This window comes from Anas acuta, chromosome 31 (assembly GCF_963932015.1).
Source record: "Anas acuta chromosome 31, bAnaAcu1.1, whole genome shotgun sequence".
Classification (NCBI taxonomy): domain Eukaryota; kingdom Metazoa; phylum Chordata; class Aves; order Anseriformes; family Anatidae; genus Anas; species Anas acuta.
In genome coordinates this window covers 1498534-1515802 of record NC_089009.1, presented here as the reverse complement: position 1 = coordinate 1515802, position 17269 = coordinate 1498534, and the positions used below count along the sequence as shown (strand labels likewise).

The following is a 17269-nucleotide window of genomic DNA, read 5'->3' as shown; positions in this document are numbered from 1 at the left end:
GGAACAATTCCCAGGAAATTATTGCATGCTGCATTGTTCGTTATTCCTAATCTCTCTTCTCCCTGCTTCCTCCAATGCTGTGTGAGTAGGGGTGTTACCAAAGCTGTGGATCAGCGATTGGTGTGCTCAGAAACGTTTTCTTTTTTTTTCCCTTTTAAATACTGCCCCCTTGCTCTAACCACTCCCCCTTGCTAATAAAATATTGAGGAGGAGTGGCCAAAAAATAAAAATACAAAGAGAAGCGCACATTTCCATTAGAAACCTGCCCGTTTGCTAAAACACATATTTTCTCCCAGCTGAAGCTGTGGGCAGCTCTTGGAGACACAGGAGCTCTGCAGAGCATGCAGCACATGACAAGAAGGCATTGGAAGCTCTCCATCAAATGCCATATATTCAGGCCATATTTTCTGCTTTTAAACCAGCAGTAACCAGAGCACCAAATTCCTCTGCCGCCAAGGCAGGAGGTGTCTCTAGAAATTTGCTTTATGTTTTCACAGAATGACAGAATTGTAGGGGTTGGAAGGGACCTCAAGAAATCATCAGGTCCAACCCCCATTTTCTTCAAAAATGACAAATTTTGCAAGAAAGCCATCTTTCAATTTTATTTTATTTTTTCCAATTTTATCTTTAAAGCTAGAGCAGTGTCTCTTCACACTTGGGTTTGAAAGAGCACCTTTAGGTTGGCCACAGACTGGTGAAAACATCCCTTTTATGGAGAAAAAGGGTTTTTGAACATGCTGGGTGGCAGCTTTATAGCGGGTTTACTCCCTGCAAGTGTAAATGAATTTTGCCCGGCTCAATTCCCCTACTCCATGCCCTTTGCAAACCCAAAGCTCAATTTTAATCCGCTCATTTTTGAAGTTTTCCAGAATTGGGACCTATGCCTGGAGGGAGCTTTGTCTCAGCTGGGGCGAAGCCTCCGTAATCCAGAGCAGGAGTAGTCATTGTGTGTTGCTCCCTCTACTGGAGAAAATAAGGTGATAATAATGTGTTTTGGGTTGGGAAAGGTTGTGTTTGAGGTGGTCGAATAAAAAGGGGGTTTATAGGTTAGTTTTGGGCAGCTCCAGCCCTAAAAGAGAGGGGGTGAAGCAGGAAAGATGGGACGGGCTACTGGGATGGACCAAGCTCTGGGTTTTGGGTGAAGGATGGAGTTTGGAAGAGGAATCTATTTAGAAAAAAAAAAAAATAAATCAAACACAGTGGATGCAAAATCATTTGAACCAAAATTTTGGTTGTTGAAAGGACACCTAAAAATCCTCAACATGAATTTGTACAGCCACAAAACGTAGGCAAAGGACAATGGGATGGACGCATCCTTTCTGCTGTGCCCTGGGATCCCCCTTTGGGGCTGTCTGGTAGAGAAAGATGATTTCTCGTCTGCTTTATTTGACCAAAAAACAACCTGCAGAGCAAAGCCACATCCTCCAGTACCTCACAGAGCACGAGGGAGAGCAGAGTGCTGCTGCTGCAGGAGGAAACCTCAGGGCTTCAGTTGTTTTTCCCAGCCTAAGAGGGGACAAGAAGGGTCTGGGGGATCCGTGCCGCGATGATGGGAGCCGTCACCTCGTTGGCATTGGTTGGTGTGTGAAGGTGTTTTGGATTTTGGGATGGGCTGCAGGAAAAGTGAGAAAAGTTGCAGGTTTTTCACCCATTTCTTCCCTTGGAGCATTTCTTCAGCTGGTTCACCACCACCAACCACAGAGGCTTGTGCAACCCCTTCTCCACAAAAACTTTCTCTCAGTCATTAATTCCACCAATTTTTGTCCTCTCCACCCCAAACAGAGGAGACGTTTCCACCACTTTGCTCTGCAACCCTTGTACTCTTTGCTCTGGAGCAATAGTTGGGGTGGAGAGGCTGCGATGTGAGCTCAGATATCTCAAACCTGAATTTAGTTGATAAATCCAGCAAGGTTCATTGACGAAATAATGACATCCAACCTTCTTAATGAGGTGGCTCTTCACTGCCCATATTCCCAAAGACTTTTGGTGGAGAAATTTATGGAAAATGGAAATTTTGCGCCTCCAAAGTCTCAGCCATCTAAAGGAAGGGAGATGATGAGGGTGATGTTTGGGGTGAAGCATCTCTTCATGCTTGCCCACGATTTGTGAGAATATAAATTAAAATAAAATCAATGAAGGTACTAAACTATGGGGTGAAATGGAGCAAAAATAAATCAGAGGAAACAGGGATGCTAGGACTTAAAAACCAGAATCATAGAATATCCCTAGTTGGAAGGGGCCCATAAATTAAAATGAAAAATAAAAATAGGAAGGAAATTTCATCCTGGCATGGACTTCTTGCTGCTGCAAATTTCTTTTGCATGAAAAGAAATTTGCCTGGGGGTTATTTAAAAGAGAACGTGCAGAATCCAAGAGAAACCAAGAAAATTCAAAAGGCCAGAGGCAGGAAGGGCTGAAGACAGGGAGGTTTGGGGTTTGGTGGCTTAAAAATTAAATGAAGACACAAAACATAACGAGGTGTTAATCTGTTAAATCTTGTCGTGGATGAGGTTCTGAAAAGGTGCTAAACCACCCGCTGCTGCTGTCAAGGGAACAGTTCTGCAGCACTTTTGCAAAAAATGTTAGGGAGGGAGCAGCCATGCAGATTCTACCCTAAAATCTATTTCATTTTATTTATTTTTGCTAAAATCCCCATCCCTTATACCTGTCCCTGGCTTGCAGAGGTGCTGGAGGCAAAGGGGCTGAGCGCTGGTGGCTTCTGCTTCTTCTTCCCCCCTCCAAGGTTTTACCCTCACCTCCAAAGGTGGGAAAGGGAGAGGTACTGATTATTAAGTGGAACTTTGGGGATAATTGCATGGAAAAGGGCATTATGCTCCCCTCCCCAGCTTGGTGCCAAGGTGCACAAACCTCTGTGCAAGAAGATAATTGCAATACAAACATGATAATAAATGAGATGAAAGCCCTGCCCTGACCCCACACTCCTGGAGAAGAAGGGGTTGCTATTGCTATTTTAATGCTTTTTATTTTGATATTTCTTTTTGCTATATATTTATTTTTAAGTTTTATGCTAATTAAATAAAATGTCCTTCCCTTTGCACCTCTCAGAGGCTGCTTCGCTTTCGGAAACCGCTTTTTGTGGGCGGCCTCAGCAGGTTGGGGAGCAGAGGGCAGCAGGCGAGGCTCAGACACCCAGCGCCGCTTCACCCAGCTTTACCTCCAGGAAAAAAAAATATATATATAAAAAATAATAATAATTTTCTTTTTCTGCCCCTGCACCTGGCTCTGCTGCTCCCTGGGGACTGCTGGTGATGGCGCTGACAACGGTTTACACCGACCTGGAGTTGCCACCAGGTCCCAGAGGCATCCCACAGCTCCCAAAGCCTCCCGGTGAGTGGATTTGCTTTGTACCCATGGGTGCTGGGGTCCCTCTGGGCTTTGGGCCTATATCTTTTGGGGGAGGTGGGCTGGACGCCCTACAAACGGTGCTGGTGCTGTCCCTGGTGCCACTCCGGAGCTGCTGGGCCCTAGAATGGGGCGGGGAAAACACAGGAAGAAGAGTTTTTTGTTTTTTTTTTCTGGCCCAAATCCTCATTTTCCTCAAGGATGTTTGCTGTCCACCTCCGCTACGGGGCAGAGCAGCTGCACGAGCAGATTTCTTTCCCCCAATCTCTCTGAAATGTGCTGCCAGGAGAATTTCCCCGAGGACACCGCTACCTGCAGAGCTTTTGCACGCTCCCCTTTCTCACCAAGCTCAAGGGCTTCTGCAAGTGAGAAGCAATTGTGGCTTTGAGCACCCCAAGGCTTCATTTTGGGCCCTTCCCTTGAGCCAGGACCCCCCCTCAAGCCCCCTCCCAGGTGCAGCACGGGGTGCAAGGCGCTGAGCTGCTGTTCATCACCTCGGCCAAGTGAGGGAGGCAGCTTGTGGGTGTTTTTTTTTGCTTCTCAGCTCCCCTCCAAGCCACCTTACAGGATGCAGGGTGAGGGGGGGAGGGGGGACAGATGTGACTGTCCCCATGACGTGGACACCAAACTGAAAGGGGTTAAAACAGGGAAGGGATGGCGACGATGTGGGTTTCTCTCCCAATACAGGTCCCGTTGCAGGACGCTGGTGGTACTGGGTGATAATGGGAACCGGATGGGTTGGGGCCGCCGTCCTGGCGGGCATCGTGGTGTGGCTGCTGCAGCGACACGGTGAGTGGCGGGGGGAAAACAAATCAAATCCCCCCCCCAAAAGCCATGGCAGCTCCGTATTTTGCCTCTATTTGGAGAACATCTCCTGAGCCCACCAGGCTGTTTTTATTGTTTGTTTGTTTTGTGGGTTTGATGCCCGTGCTGCCACAAATCCCTGCTCCCTCTGGCAGCACCTTGCTCCATCCCACGCTGAGGGTGGCTCTGCACAAGGGTTTCACCCCACTGCTTGCATCCTGGGGTCAAACCCATCCCGCCCCCCAATTTCAGATGGAAACAGCCTCAATCCCACTGGCTCATGCTCCTGGGAATCCTGCCTGGGCAAGGACACCCCCAGCTCCAACTGCTCCCTGAACTACTTCCAGCTGGGGCTCAGAGAGCGGCTGTGCGAGGCCGAGAGCCACCAGGCACCAGGTAGCCCACGCTGTTACGGGGGTGTTGGCTTGCTTTGGGCCCCTCCATGCAGAAAACGGGGCCCGACGGTGAGGGAAAGCCCCCCTGGACTCCCCATCCTGCTGCTTTCCCTCCGTGTTGTCACCTTTATCCTTCCCCTCTCCATGCACCCCTCTTTGTCCCTTCAACCTCTGCTCCTATCCCTCCAACCCCAGCTTTCCCCCCAGTTCTCATAAAGATTTTTCCCCTAAAACAAAACAAAACAAAACAAAACAAAACAAAACAAAACAGGGGGTTGAGAAAATCTTGGGAGGGCCCTGGGGAGGGGTCTCCCATCTTCGCCCCTTACCCAGCTCATGGCCCCAACCCCTGCCCCAGGTGCCAAGGGCTGCTGGCTCTGCCCTGCGGGCTGGCAGCCCTTCGCCACCAAATGCTACTGGGTTTCTGCAAAAACCCTGTCCTGGGAAGAGGCAGGAGGTGACTGCAAGGACAGGAGGGCAGAGCTGGTGGTGCTGAAGAGCATGGAGGAGAAGGTAAAGGACCAAAGAGAAAGCATCACGACCCCAATCAGATTTTTTTGCAGCTGATGCTGCCTGCCCAAGTTGCAGAGACACTTGGATGTCGGGGAAAAATAAATAATAATAAAGAGGGGGGAATAATAATGATAAAATAATAAAATAATAATAGAAGGGGGAGAAAAGGAGGTGAAGGGGGGGAAAAGAGGGAGGGGGAAGAAAAGGGAGAGAAGGGGGGAAGAAAAGGGAGAGAAAAAGAGGATAAGGGGGAAAGGGGGATAAGGTGGGAAAAAGAGGGAGAGTGGGGAAAAAGGATGGGGGGGGAAATGGGGAGTAGGAGAAAACGGGGGAGAAGGGGGGAAAAGGAAGAGAAAGGGGGGGAAAAACAGGGAGAAGGGGTCTGCTTCCTCCTCCCCTAGGTCTTCATTGGGGCCATAAGCAAAGAAATACCAGGGAGCTGGACGGGGCTCAGCACCATCCCGACTCACGGTGAGGAGTGGACGTGGATGGATGGATCCCCTTTGCAGGATGATTTGTGAGTTCTTCCCGAGCCCCGTGCAAAAACCCCATCCCAGGAGAAATTTGGGTTGCTCACCCCCTTCCTTGACAGCAAACTCCCCCCAGAATCCTTCCAGAGCTGGTGGGGAGCAAATGAAATTTGGGCAATGCGGGCCCGCAGCCCCCAGCTGCTCGGCAAGGAGAGGAAGAAGTGATCAAAACATTTTTCCTACATATTTTCCCTGTAATTTCAGGCAGGGAAATTTCAACTGGTTAAAAAGGAGATGCCCCAGTCAGGGATATTTTGCAGCTGGGGTCCTCCTGTAGCCACATTGACTTTGATATCCAAGAAAAAAAATAGAGCTTTTGGGAGAGATAAATATTTATTAACAAAGCAGAGGGTGTATGGGGAGGAGAAACAAGTGTGGTTTTTTTGTTTGTTTGTTTTGGTTTGTTTCTTTTGTTTTTTTTTTAGTATTTTTTGTATTTTTGTTTTGGTTTGGTTTGTTTGTTTGTTTGTTTTTTTGTGGGGCAAAAGCTGGAAAATTGCTTTCTCTGGAGTAACAGGAGGCAAACAGGGTGGTACACTCCAAGCTGAACGGCTGACTTGGTTAAACTTTTTGGGGGGGCTAAACAACTATCTGAAGAGATGAAATGTTGCTGCTGGAAGCAGCATCCAAGCGCTTTCTGTTGTGCTGACTAAAATCTTGCTTACGGTGCTCCCCAGGCTGCAGGTGACGGGGGAAAGGAGGGTGAATGCCTGTGCGGCGATATCGAAGGGGAAGCTCTGCTCCCACTCGTGCAGCACGCCGTTGCATTGGATTTGCCAGAAAGAGGCCACCAAGATTTAAGCACAGCTTCAACTGAGGGAGCCACGACAAGGCACAAACGGGATGGGACACGGCACCAGGATGCCAAAAAGCAGCACCAGAGCTTCGAGGCTGGTGGCTTCTCCCAGCTCTGCTTCGTTCCTCCGCTTTCCCTTTCTCCTCCTACCTCTGAATCCTGCAAACAAGGGCATCAAGCCCTCAAGCTTCAGAGTGCTGGACAAATGTTTTTTCCAAACCTTTTGGATATTTCCAAGTCTCTCTGCAACTGCTGCAAAGACACGAGTGGCTGAAGGATCCTTTGATCCCAGAGCTCCACGCTGTTGCTTCGAGGAGTTTCTACTTCTGCAAGCTGAAGTTAAAATAAATTAATACTTATTTCTTTAAATAAAGCACCATCAGGAACCCTACACAAGGGGGTTTAATGATAGCAGCTTTCTCTTCGTCATCTTCACGGTGTAAATTCGGAGGCGACTCCAGGATGCAGGGGGATGCTGCAGGGGGCCACTCAGGGCTCTCCTCCAACTATGCTCCCCTGGGGCTCTGCAGGGGGTGGCTGCAGACTGAATACTTCTGCTGGGAGCACCAGTCACTGCTGACCCCAGCAAGGTTGATGTAGGCACATTGGCCATTGCCCTTGATATCGAACCTGCATAGAGTAGCAGAAGGAGAAGTCAAGGGGCTGAGCATCTCCCACATAAGCAAACGGTGCTGGAAGGAGGAGGAAGAATCCTTTCCAGCGGACAATGACCCCCATGCAAAGCTAAATCTGCCCCCTTCCATGAAGGAAGAAATATTTTTGGTTGATTAATCCCATATGGGTTCATCCAGGGATGCCCTCTGCATCCACAAGCTGCTTCCCAAGGACCAAGCATTAGAAGAAGGGGTGGTTAATTGCTCCCAGCCCATTAAAAAATGTGAGGAAAAGCAGCCAGGACGTACAGGTTGTTGAAGAGAGACCCGTTACACCATGTCCAGGGGTCGGATCCCTCCCGATGCAGACCAACCCAGTAGTGCAAGGGACGTCCGTAGTGCAATAGGAAGTGCTGGAAAGCAAAGAAGAAATGTTGTGCCCATCTTCACCTTACATCCTCCAAGGAACCCCACAGCTGCTTCCCAAAAAGCCACCCCAGCACCCGGCAAACCCCTCTTTTAACCAAGTCCTCCTGGCTGTCGATGGTGGCCAGCTGGGCTCCTAGGGAGAGGCAGAAGCTCTGGCTCTTGTTCCAGTTGGTCTCGTTCTGCACAAAGTAGAAGCATTTCTCCCTGAACCCGATGCCGTTTTCTGAGCAGGTGGGAAGGATGGGAGAGGGGCAGGATGGACATTTCCTGGCTGGAAATAAGCAGAAGGAAATCTGCTTATTTTAATCAGTGGTGATGATTTGTGAGATCTAATCCTGTAAAAAACATGTTCATTTCCACTTCTCATTTTATTTTTGTTGTTTTCACCTTTCTGTTCAAAATATTCATTTTCAGTTCAAGAAGCCACTTAGGGCTGAAATAAACACCTCCTTCCTCTCCATAAAGGTCTTTCTGCAGCTTCCTCCTGGAGCAGAGTGTTTTGAGGCAATTTTGGCCCCTTTACGGACAAATTTTGCCCCCATCCAGGTTTTCCCGTGGCATCCCATGCCCAGCCCCTGCCCTATCCTCACCGCTGGGTTTTCCAAAGGGGAGGAGAGGATTCTGGTAGGGCCACCTCCATCCTCTTACCCGCCAGGGCAATGACGGTGATCACCAACGCTGTCACGAGCACGGTGGCCCCGATGGGGATCAGTTTGTCCTTAAGGCACTTGAGGCTAAAAGCTGGAGGGAGAACAAAGCAACGGAGCACGGAGGAGAGGCACGGTCAACAAACATGGGGTGCAAGTGCCTCCAAGAGCCCCCCGAGCTCCCCACTGCCCCTCTATTCCCTCCAGCACCTGAAAATACACCCAGAAAGCACGTATCTTGGGGAAAAGGCTCAGTTCAGAGGCTGCCTTTGGCTTCTGAGGATTTTTAGGGCTGCCTGAGCTCATTGCATCACTTCCATCCCCTTCAAGCTTGGATATGAGCATTGCACCCACACCCACAGCTCAGGCCATTCCATACCTCTCACAGCTTTCCCATCCTTACGCTCCTCTCCCCAGCTATTTTAATTAAATTAAATTATGCCCATGTAGCTCTAAGCTCTGCCATGACCTCCAGCAGCACTGCGGCATCCCAAAAAAAGGACTGGTGCTTACTCGTCTCCGTTGCTCTTTGGCGTGGGGACATCATCACAGCAGTCGGGTCCTCACCTATAACAAAGCCAAGGGGCTGGTAAGGACGTGGAGGAGCCCCTCTGCCTCCTGCCTGGCCCCGTGAGCAGGATCAGGCCCCACACACCCCTCTGCACCCATCAGGGCCAGCCCGAGGGCTGCAGCAGCAGTTCATCCCCTTATTTTGGGGAAGATGGAAAGCAGACAGTGGTGGATGCATGGTTTCCACCTTCCTGCTTTGAAGGAGAACTCGAGCCCATTGTTTTTGAGCCAGGAAACCATTTCAGCACCTTCTGTTTGCCATGGGGAAGTGCGGTCTCGATAACTTCCCCATTTCTTCAACGTTTTTTGGCTCCAGCCCCCGCTCCACTTGACAGCCCACCAGAAGAACACACTATAGCAACATAACCCTAAAATCCAAACCACCCATCGCAGGCAGGGCAGCCCTTAAGACCAGTAAGGAAAGAGCACGGGGGTTATTTACCTGCATCAGGAAGGGTTTCTGCCATCCTCAAAGTCCCTTTTTTTCCTGTTTTTTGTTTGTTTGTTTGTTTCTCCAGCCAGCTCTTCTAAAAAATATCCGAGATGCTATTTAGACCTGGACGCACCATTTTCTTAAAGCCCGTGGTAAAACATCCTTATTTCTTGCTGTTTCTATTCACTCCAAACTTCGTTCAGTCCCACAGGCTGCAGAAAATATCCCAGCTACCAACTGAAAATAAATAAAAAGAAAAATTAACAATAAAACAAGAAAATCACAGATGAATCATTTCCATCTCAAGAAGAGCTCAGGTTCTTTAAAGGAAGAGCCTCCAGGTGTGCTGAACAAAGCCCAGCTGTGTAAACAGAGACAAAACATTGGTAAATCCAGACCTTATGGCTGTTTTTTTCTGCTTTGTTTTACAACAAGAATTTCTGAGGCAAAACCAGCCTGGCTGGTTATGCTGTCCAAAGGGAAGCATAAAAATATCTTTATTTTTGTTTGTTTTGTTTTTCTTTTTTTTTCTTTCTTAAATTGTTCCATTTTGGATAAAGTTGGACCTGGGCAGAGCTTTGCTACCTTACAACAGCTCTTTGCCACTCTCCTCAGCACCAACTCATCCCCAGAAGTCAAACTGCTCCTGCCCCAGACTACAGCTTGGTGTGTTTGGGAGGAAAAAAAAAAAAAAAAAAAAAAGGCAATAAAGGCTGTTTTCACATCAGATAGCATGCTGAAATCCGTAGGAGCAAGCTTTGGTCTCAGTTTCATGGCTCCAGTGGGAAGAGAATTTACTGCCTGATCCAGCAGCACCCTCAGCAAACATGTTGGCAATGAAAACAAAGGCTCTTTGTCCAAGCAAAAAAAAAAAAAAAAAAAAGGACAGAAACACAGAAACCCTATGCCTGGTTGTTTGGTGCTGGTGGGCAGCTCGGCTCCATCGGGCTGCTCCTGCTCCCCATCCCCAAAGAGCTGGAGGAGAAAATAGGATGAAAAGAAAGCTCAAGGGTTGAGAAAAGGAGAAGGGATCCCAATTATACAGCCAAAACAGCCTCAGTATAGACAGATTTTAATTTATTGCCTGCTAATTTATTGCCTGCTAAGAACAGACTGCAGCAGGGAGGACTAAAAACAAAACAAAACCAAATTCTGCCCCATCGACCCTCTTCTACCTGCTCCCCATGAGCTGGGCAGGGAAATGGGGTTGAGGTTGGTCCCTAATGCTTTGTCATTGCTGCTCCTTTGTGGGCACCCCCTGCTCCCCAAATCTTGCCCCGTAAGCTCAACACAACAGCTCCGATAAGCCAAATCCACCCAGCAGCAGCAGCCCCATGCCCAAATCATAGCTCACCTGCATCCTCCAGCACATTCTGCAGGCACTCTCCTCCCCCCACTGCCATTAAAGTCAATTAGCTGGTGGCAAGTGTTATATATGGAGTGGTAATTCATGTCAAGAGAATGGTTGATATTAATAAAGAAGGGGGGCGATTTGAGAGTGTGGCCATGGGGGTCGGAAAGCCCTGTGGTTGAGATAACATTAGACTCTTAATGACGAAGCCTTCAGGAATACAAAAGAGTTTAGAGGGAACAAAGAAGGGTGATTTAGGAGACTCCATGCAGTCTCCAGTTTCTTGTTCTCCAGCTGGTCTCTTGTTCTCCAGCTGTTAAGGCATGGAAGTTTCTGGGTGTTTGCTGTTGTTATATGCAAAGTTGTCTGACCAATGAAAAGTTGTTTTGAAAAGAACTGCTGTGGAGAGAAGGGTATAAGAGGGGAGCCTGCCCTCAAGATAAAAAAAAAAAAAAAAAGGCAACACTATGTGATGAAGTTACATCATCAGTAAAGAAGCAGAAAGAAGGAATGAAAAGGAACAGGCTAGCAGAATGGAGACCAGGACAGGAACAGGCACATTGATTGCCTCATGAAGATGGGTTCGGCCAAACTTAGCAAACTGCTCAGAGAAGCTTGTGCAGAAAGTCGCTGGAAACAGGCGCACTGGAGCTGGAGAGAAGCTCAAGCTGAGAGAAGCGGACCGGTGCACACAACTGCCCCTCGCTGGTCAGCAGTTGCGCATTATGGGGAATCATACGTCCTTAGGAACAAAGACTGTCCTGGTAACCTTACAGCTTATTCTCCTTCTTAACAATCGGACAGTTTATGAGCCTGAAACGTGGGACCAAATTGAGGACAAGGTGTGGGATTCTGCAACTAAAAACGACAAGGTTGCAGTGGGATTGCTGGGCACCTGGCGAGCAATCCCTGAGGCCTTAAAGAGCCATTTGGGACCACAGTCAGAAACATGTGGCTTGCCAGACAGTGAGGGAGCTGCGGGCTCGTTTACTGATCCGACTGTTATGCCATGGGCCCCTCTGCTGCTACAGCCATCGAAGGCTTTTGCTGTTCTGCTCCCTGTTGACCTGAACGTGCCTTTTGACCCAGGCCTATTGGCCTTGAAAAGGAGATGGATATGCTTTTCTTCGATCTGGGAAGAACGGAATACATAAGACCTGAAGACTGAGTTGCTTGACAACTTAAAGCAAGATCTATTGTTCAAAAGGAATGGAAAATGGAGACTCTTAAGTCATGGATCTTAAAGGATAATTTGTTACCTTTTCTGATCGTGAATACGTATAGGTGTACTCTATTTTATTAAATTATGGAACTTAAAGGATTGTTTTTTACCTTTTTTGATTTTAGGTATATATAGACATGCTTGCATTTAGTATGTAAAGCAATGTTCTGTATGTTCATAATGTTCATAATGTTTGTGTGTGCATGTTGGTGGAGCGTAGACTCCCCGTACACCCAGCGCTGTTTACTTGCCTTTTATGCCTTTTAGAAATATATGTTTTATAAATATTACAAAATTCAGATTGAGTTGAGACCTCATTTATAACATTTAGAATGTCTCATGTTTGTGTGTGCGTGTTGGTGGAACATAGACTCCCCGCACACCCAGCACTGTTTACTTGTCTTTTATATCTTTTATACCTTTTGTAGCTTTTATACCTTTTATAAGTATAAATATTACAAAATTCAGATTGAGTTGAGACCTCATTTATAACAGCTCCATGAAACTCCTACAAAAAAATAGCAAAGACTCTGTGGTGTCTGCTTAGAGAATAAAAAGCAGACAGCATGGCGTATTCTAGCTGCCTCCGAGACACGGAAATAAAACAACCATGCTCTGCCCCCACCAGCATCAGAAAAAAAAAAAAGAAAAAAAAAAAAGAAAAAAAAATTACTTACATTATTTGGTACTGCTGGTGCCTCTCTGTCTGTCCTGGTTTCAGTTAGGACAGAGTTAATTTTCTTCCTCGTAGCTGGTAGAATGCTATGTTTTGGCTTAGGATGAGAAGAGTGCTGGTAACATGCTGATGTTTTAATTTTTGCAGAGCATTTCTTACACCAAGGCAAGGACGTCTCAGCTTCTTGCTCTGTCCTGCCAGTGGGAGGGGACAGACCCAGGACAGGTGACCCAAACTAGCCAAAGGGGTATTCCATACCATCTGACGTCATGCTAAACAATATATAGGGGTGGCTAGCCGGGGGAGGGGGGCCAGACTGCTCGGGGTAGGGCTGGGCATCAGTCAGCGGGTGGTGAGCAATTGCATTGTGCATCATTTGTTTGTACACATTATTAATAGTAGTACTATTATCATCATATAGTAGTACTATTATCAAAGGGAAAGGTTGGATGTGGTGCTTGGGGACATGGTTTAGTGGGTGACATTGGTGGTAGGGGGATGGGTGGGCCTCCATTTTGGGGGTCTTTTCCCACCTGGATGATTGATTCTTTGAATATCTGAAGGGAAAACAATGGTTAATGAAGGGCACACAAATGCACACAGCTGCTGGCTCTGCCTCCTTCCCACTGAGTTTCCACAAAATGCCATGCTCATTGCTGAGAACACTCATGGTCATTTAACTCCTTGCTGCCCAGATGGTTTCATCCTCCCTCCCCCAGCACACTTTTCCCCATCAGATCCATCCCTCGTGCTCCTGGCAGGGTCCTTCAGGCTCCCCAAATGTGCAGAGACTCGGCTGCATCGTATGGGGCTCGATGTCCTTTGGGACGTGGAGTCCTGCTACTGAAACCTTGCCACGTAAACCCACAACAGTTGGAAACAGGTTCCCCTTTCTGAGCCCCCAGCCGTGTGTTTGCCCATCTCAAGGGGAAAAAATCATCTTGATCTCCTGGGAGTCATCCTCGCCCCATCTCCCCTTTGCCCTCTGCACCCACAAGAAAGCAAGCAAACAAACAAACAAAAAGATAATCCTATTTTGAGGTGACAAAAGGTTATTTTTAGCAGTCAGCCAGAAGTCAAACACCCTCAGAAACTTCAGTTTTTCCCAGGAAGAGGTGATTCAAAGCCACATTACCATTGCCCCTACTTTGCATGCAAGTCTTTGCAAGCCAGCTCAGACAAAAAAACATACTGGTGCTTTCAAGGTTACTGCTGTAATGCAGCAGTACTTCGCCCCCCCTGCTCAGGGGCCTTAATCTCTTCCCACTGGGTTTCTTCATTAAAAGTAACAGATTGTTGCTTTTTTTTTTGTCATCAGGAAAACATTTATAATGGATTTTCAAGTGGCAGCCAGTGAGGTTTTTGAGTTCGGAAGCCTTACTATTCAAGACGGGTTTTGGTTAATATCTGAAGGTATTCCTACTGCAAGTGCTCTTCCGTAGGATCATAGGCTGAGTGATACCACTCCCTCGCTGCTACAGGACACTGCTGCATGAACAGGATAACAGAAGCACTATTCCTTCTCTCATTCCTTAAATGGAAGCACAAGCAAGAAGACACCAGGATAGACACACTGCTCTTAGGGTGAGTCAACGTTGGAGCAGCAAAATTTGGGGCCAGCTGAGCAAGCAACGCTCGGCTAGGGGCTGAAATGGGGAGGGAAGGAGCAGCCAGCCAGGGCAGGTTTCCATCTTCTTTTTTTTTTTTTCCTTTTTTTTTTCTTTTTTTTTTTTCCTTTTTTTTTCCCTTTTTTTTTTTTTTTTTTTTTTCATTTGCCCTCTGCCATTTGCACCCTCATTGTCTCTTTCTCACCTTTCTTTTTGTGTTTGTGCTGTTTGTTTTTTTGTGTTTTTCTCATTCTCCTCTTGTTCTCTCCTTTTCTTTAATGCCAAAAATGTGTACCCAGTGAGCTTCCACACCACTCATGTGTTTCTGTGAGTAAAGCCAAAAAAATCAACAACGTTGTCCAAATTGTTCCTTTTCAGCTAGCCTTACTGAAGCTTCTGCTACCACAAAGGGTGTGTGAATCTTCTTGCAGATGTTTAGAACTCCTATATTTTTTTGTTTGTTTGTCTTTAAGATATTTTAAAACATTTCAATCTTTTTTTTTTATTATTTATTTATTTTTATTTTCTCTTGTTTGTTTCTTTGTGAGGGCTTTCCCAGTCTTTCTTCTAGCGAAGGCAGCTGGCTTCTTTCTTTGTGCTTTTTCTGGGAGGGAATGAAAAGAAGAATAAAGGTGAAAAGAAGCAAAAAAAATAGTATTAATCGGTAGAATTAATAATCTGGGCGGAGCTGCAGCAAAAAAACAGACTTGGGGAGGGAAGAGGGATAAAACCTGGGAACAAGCTAGTCGCATCTCTGGTTGGTCGAGGGAAGTGATTGTCTCACTCTACTCTGTGCTGGTGCAGCTTCCCCTCGAGTACTGTGTGCAGCTCTCATCGCAGTCTACAACTTCCTCATGAGGGGAAGTGGAGAGGCAGGTGACCTGTTCTCCATAATCACCAGTGATAGGATCCACGGGAACGGCGTTAAGCTGAGGCAGGGGAAGTTTAGGCTGGACATCAGGAAGAGGTTCTTAACTGAGAGGATGGTTGCAGACTGGAGCAGGCTCCCCAGTGTGCAAGCCAAATCTGAAGCCAAGCCAGGCTTTGTCGTACGGAGTCTGGGGTACCTGCAGCCCACTCGTATTACCACTATTTATCCCCCCCTGCCAAATTCAATCCTAAAACTTCTTTGAAAACACTATTTCCCAGCATGTCCCCCAGCACTGAATGTTCCTTCTCTGTTTGTGAAGAGAAGGTCTAGCGGGGCACCATCCCTGGTAGGTTCACTAACCAGCTGCGTCAGGAAGCTATCTTCCACGCTCTCCAGAAACCTCCTAGACTGCTTTCTCTGGGCTGTGTTGTGTTTCCAGGATATGTCTGGGAAGTTGCAGTCACCCACAAGAACAAGCGCTGACAATTTTGCAATTTTTGTCAGCTGCCTGTAGAACTCCTCATCAGTCTCCTCATCCTGGTTCAGTCTATAACAGACCCCCACCAGGATGCTTGCCTTGTTGGCCTTCCCACTGATCCTAACCCATAGGGACTCAACCTTATCATTCAGAGCAAATCATGGTTTAATAAATTACTCCAGCTGGTCACTCTGCAGCTGCACAGGTTAACTCCCCTCTTTTGTTTTTAGCTCAGAAAATCCCTGGAATTAGGCTCAGACATCCTTTGCCCAAACCTCGCACAGCTCATGTCCCTATAGCTCACCGCTTGGTCCAAGGGAAGGGCAGCACATCCAGGTATCTGGAAGTGCAGTTTCAGCTCCCTGGCTCTTCAACTCAAGGCTTTTTGTCCCTCTACGGACCAGCTGGGGCTTTTCAACCCTGTGCTGATACGTGGCATCGCCACAGAGCCCTGTTGCTAAAAAATGCAAAAACTGTTTTTTTGATTTTTTTTTTCTGCTCCATGAAACTCCTACAGAAAAAGACACAAAGACTCTGCAGTGTCTGATTAGAGAATAAAAAGCAGACAATGTGGCAGGTTCCTAGCTGCCTCTGAGTCATGGAAACAAAACAACAATGCTCTGCCCCCACCAGCATCAGAAATAAAAATAATAATTAAAAAAAGGTTACTTACATTATTTGGCACTGCTGGTGCCTCTCTGTCTCAGGGGAAAATGAAAGAAGACAGAGAAAAACACAGCTGCATCCGGACTGGACAGCCAGATAACGGGCAGAAAATGTGTGCCAGAAAGTTGGTGTTTTCTTTCAAGTATCTTTCTGCTGGTCATAGCAGCAGCCTCCCAATTATTTTTAGTTCTGCAGGATCAAATGAAAAATATTTTCTTAAAGAAGAAAGGCTCTCTAAATATTCATACTGTTAAAATTATCATGCCCAACAGCAGCCTGCTGGAAGTAATAAACCCTTGCAACCCAGGTGGTTTCATCCTCCCTTCCTTTCCCCCCCCCGAGCATTTTTCCCCATTGGATCCATCCCTTGTGATCCTGCCAGGGTCTTTCAGGTTCCCCAAATATGCGCAGACTCGGCTGCATCACACGGCTGCTCCAACCCTTTTTTTCCATAAAAGGGAAAGGTTGGATGTGGTGCTTGGGGACGCGGTTTAGTGGGTGACATCGGTGGTAGGGGGATGGGTGGGTCTCCATTTTGGGGGTCTTTTCCCGCCTGGATGATTGATGCTTTGAATATCTGAAGGGAAAGCAATGGTTAATGACGAGCACACAAATGCACACAGCTGCTGGCTCTGCCTCCTTCCCACTGAGTTTCCACAAAATGCCATGCTCATTGCTGAGAACACTCATGGTCATTTAACTCCTTGCTGCCCAGATGGTTTCATCCTCCCTCCCCCAGCACACTTTTCCCCATCAGATCCATCCCTCGTGCTCCTGGCAGGGTCCTTCAGGCTCCCCAAGTGTGCAGACACTCGGCTGCATCGTATGGGGCTCGATGTCCTTTGGGACGTGGAGTCCTGCTACCAAAACCCTGCCACGTAAACCCACACTAGTTGGAAACAGGCTCCCCTTTCTGAGCCCCCAGCCGTGTGCTTGCACATCCCAAAGGGGAAAAATTATCTTGATCTCCTGGGAGTCATCCTCACCCCATCTCCCCTTTGCCCTCTGTACCCACAAGAAAACAAACAAACAAACAAAAAGATAATCCTATTTTGAGGGGACAAGAGGATATTTTGAGTGGCAAACCAGACCTCAAACATCCTCAGAAACTTCAGTTTTGCCCCAGGAAGAGGTGAGTCAAAGCCACATTACCGTGGCCCCCACTTTGCATGCAAGTCTTTGCAAGCCAACTCAGACAATAAAATGTTGTATTGGTGCTTTCAGCGTTACAGCAGTACATGCAGCATTACTCCCCCCCTGGGGGCCTTAAACTCCTCCCACTAGCTTTCTTCAATAAAAGTAAC

The 17269-nt window shown here is 47.3% G+C and overlaps 2 protein-coding genes across 7 annotated transcripts; one reads left to right on the top strand and one right to left on the bottom strand.

The window, feature by feature from the left end:
- Positions 1-804: 804 nt before the first annotated feature.
- Positions 805-7815, top strand: LOC137846269 (killer cell lectin-like receptor subfamily B member 1A). 4 transcript variants are annotated; one of them, XM_068664137.1, is made up of 6 exons: positions 805-3348; positions 4051-4152; positions 4420-4563; positions 4921-5075; positions 5477-5592; positions 6283-6423. In XM_068664137.1, exons 1-6 carry the CDS (start codon positions 3270-3272, stop codon positions 6404-6406), a joined length of 720 nt encoding a protein of 239 aa, XP_068520238.1. In that variant the 5' UTR covers positions 805-3269; the 3' UTR covers positions 6407-6423. The 4 variants fall into 4 exon arrangements, with proteins under 4 accessions (XP_068520238.1, XP_068520236.1, XP_068520237.1 ...); XM_068664135.1 differs by lacking the exon at positions 5477-5592 and having other exon boundaries at positions 833-3348; positions 6283-7815; XM_068664136.1 differs by lacking the exon at positions 5477-5592 and having other exon boundaries at positions 836-3348; positions 4063-4152; positions 6283-7815.
- On the bottom strand, positions 5979-17268 carry LOC137846313 (C-type lectin domain family 2 member D-like). Of its 3 annotated transcripts, none has more exons than XM_068664266.1 (8): positions 15973-17268; positions 10449-10510; positions 9104-9331; positions 8605-8658; positions 8093-8185; positions 7540-7715; positions 7325-7428; positions 5979-7031 (listed from the first exon to the last, which is right to left on the bottom strand). In XM_068664266.1, exons 3-8 carry the CDS (start codon positions 9126-9128, stop codon positions 6908-6910), a joined length of 576 nt encoding a protein of 191 aa, XP_068520367.1. In that variant the 5' UTR covers positions 9129-9331; positions 10449-10510; positions 15973-17268; the 3' UTR covers positions 5979-6907. The 3 variants fall into 3 exon arrangements, with proteins under 3 accessions (XP_068520367.1, XP_068520369.1, XP_068520368.1); XM_068664268.1 differs by having other exon boundaries at positions 5979-6734; XM_068664267.1 differs by lacking the exon at positions 8093-8185.
- Between the last annotated feature and the right edge of the window lies 1 nt (position 17269).

What these genes read in the sequence shown, in the direction of transcription:
- LOC137846269 (XM_068664135.1), top strand. Translation starts at nt 3,270, where the DNA reads ATGGCGCTGACAACGGTTTACACCGACCTGGAGTTGCCACCAGGTCCC. An exon ending in CGAGAGCCACCAGGCACCAG is followed by an intron (nt 4,564 to 4,920) that starts GTAGCCCACGCT and finishes CCCCTGCCCCAG; the next exon opens with GTGCCAAGGGCTGCTGGCTC. An exon ending in TGAAGAGCATGGAGGAGAAG is followed by an intron (nt 5,076 to 6,282) that starts GTAAAGGACCAA and finishes GGTGCTCCCCAG; the next exon opens with GCTGCAGGTGACGGGGGAAA.
- LOC137846313 (XM_068664266.1), bottom strand. Translation starts at nt 9,128, where the DNA reads ATGGCAGAAACCCTTCCTGATGCAG. An exon ending in TCGACAGCCAGGAGGACTTG is followed by an intron (nt 7,429 to 7,539) that starts GTTAAAAGAGGG and finishes TTTGCTTTCCAG; the next exon opens with CACTTCCTATTGCACTACGG. An exon ending in GGGTCTCTCTTCAACAACCT is followed by an intron (nt 7,032 to 7,324) that starts GTACGTCCTGGC and finishes TACTCTATGCAG; the next exon opens with GTTCGATATCAAGGGCAATG.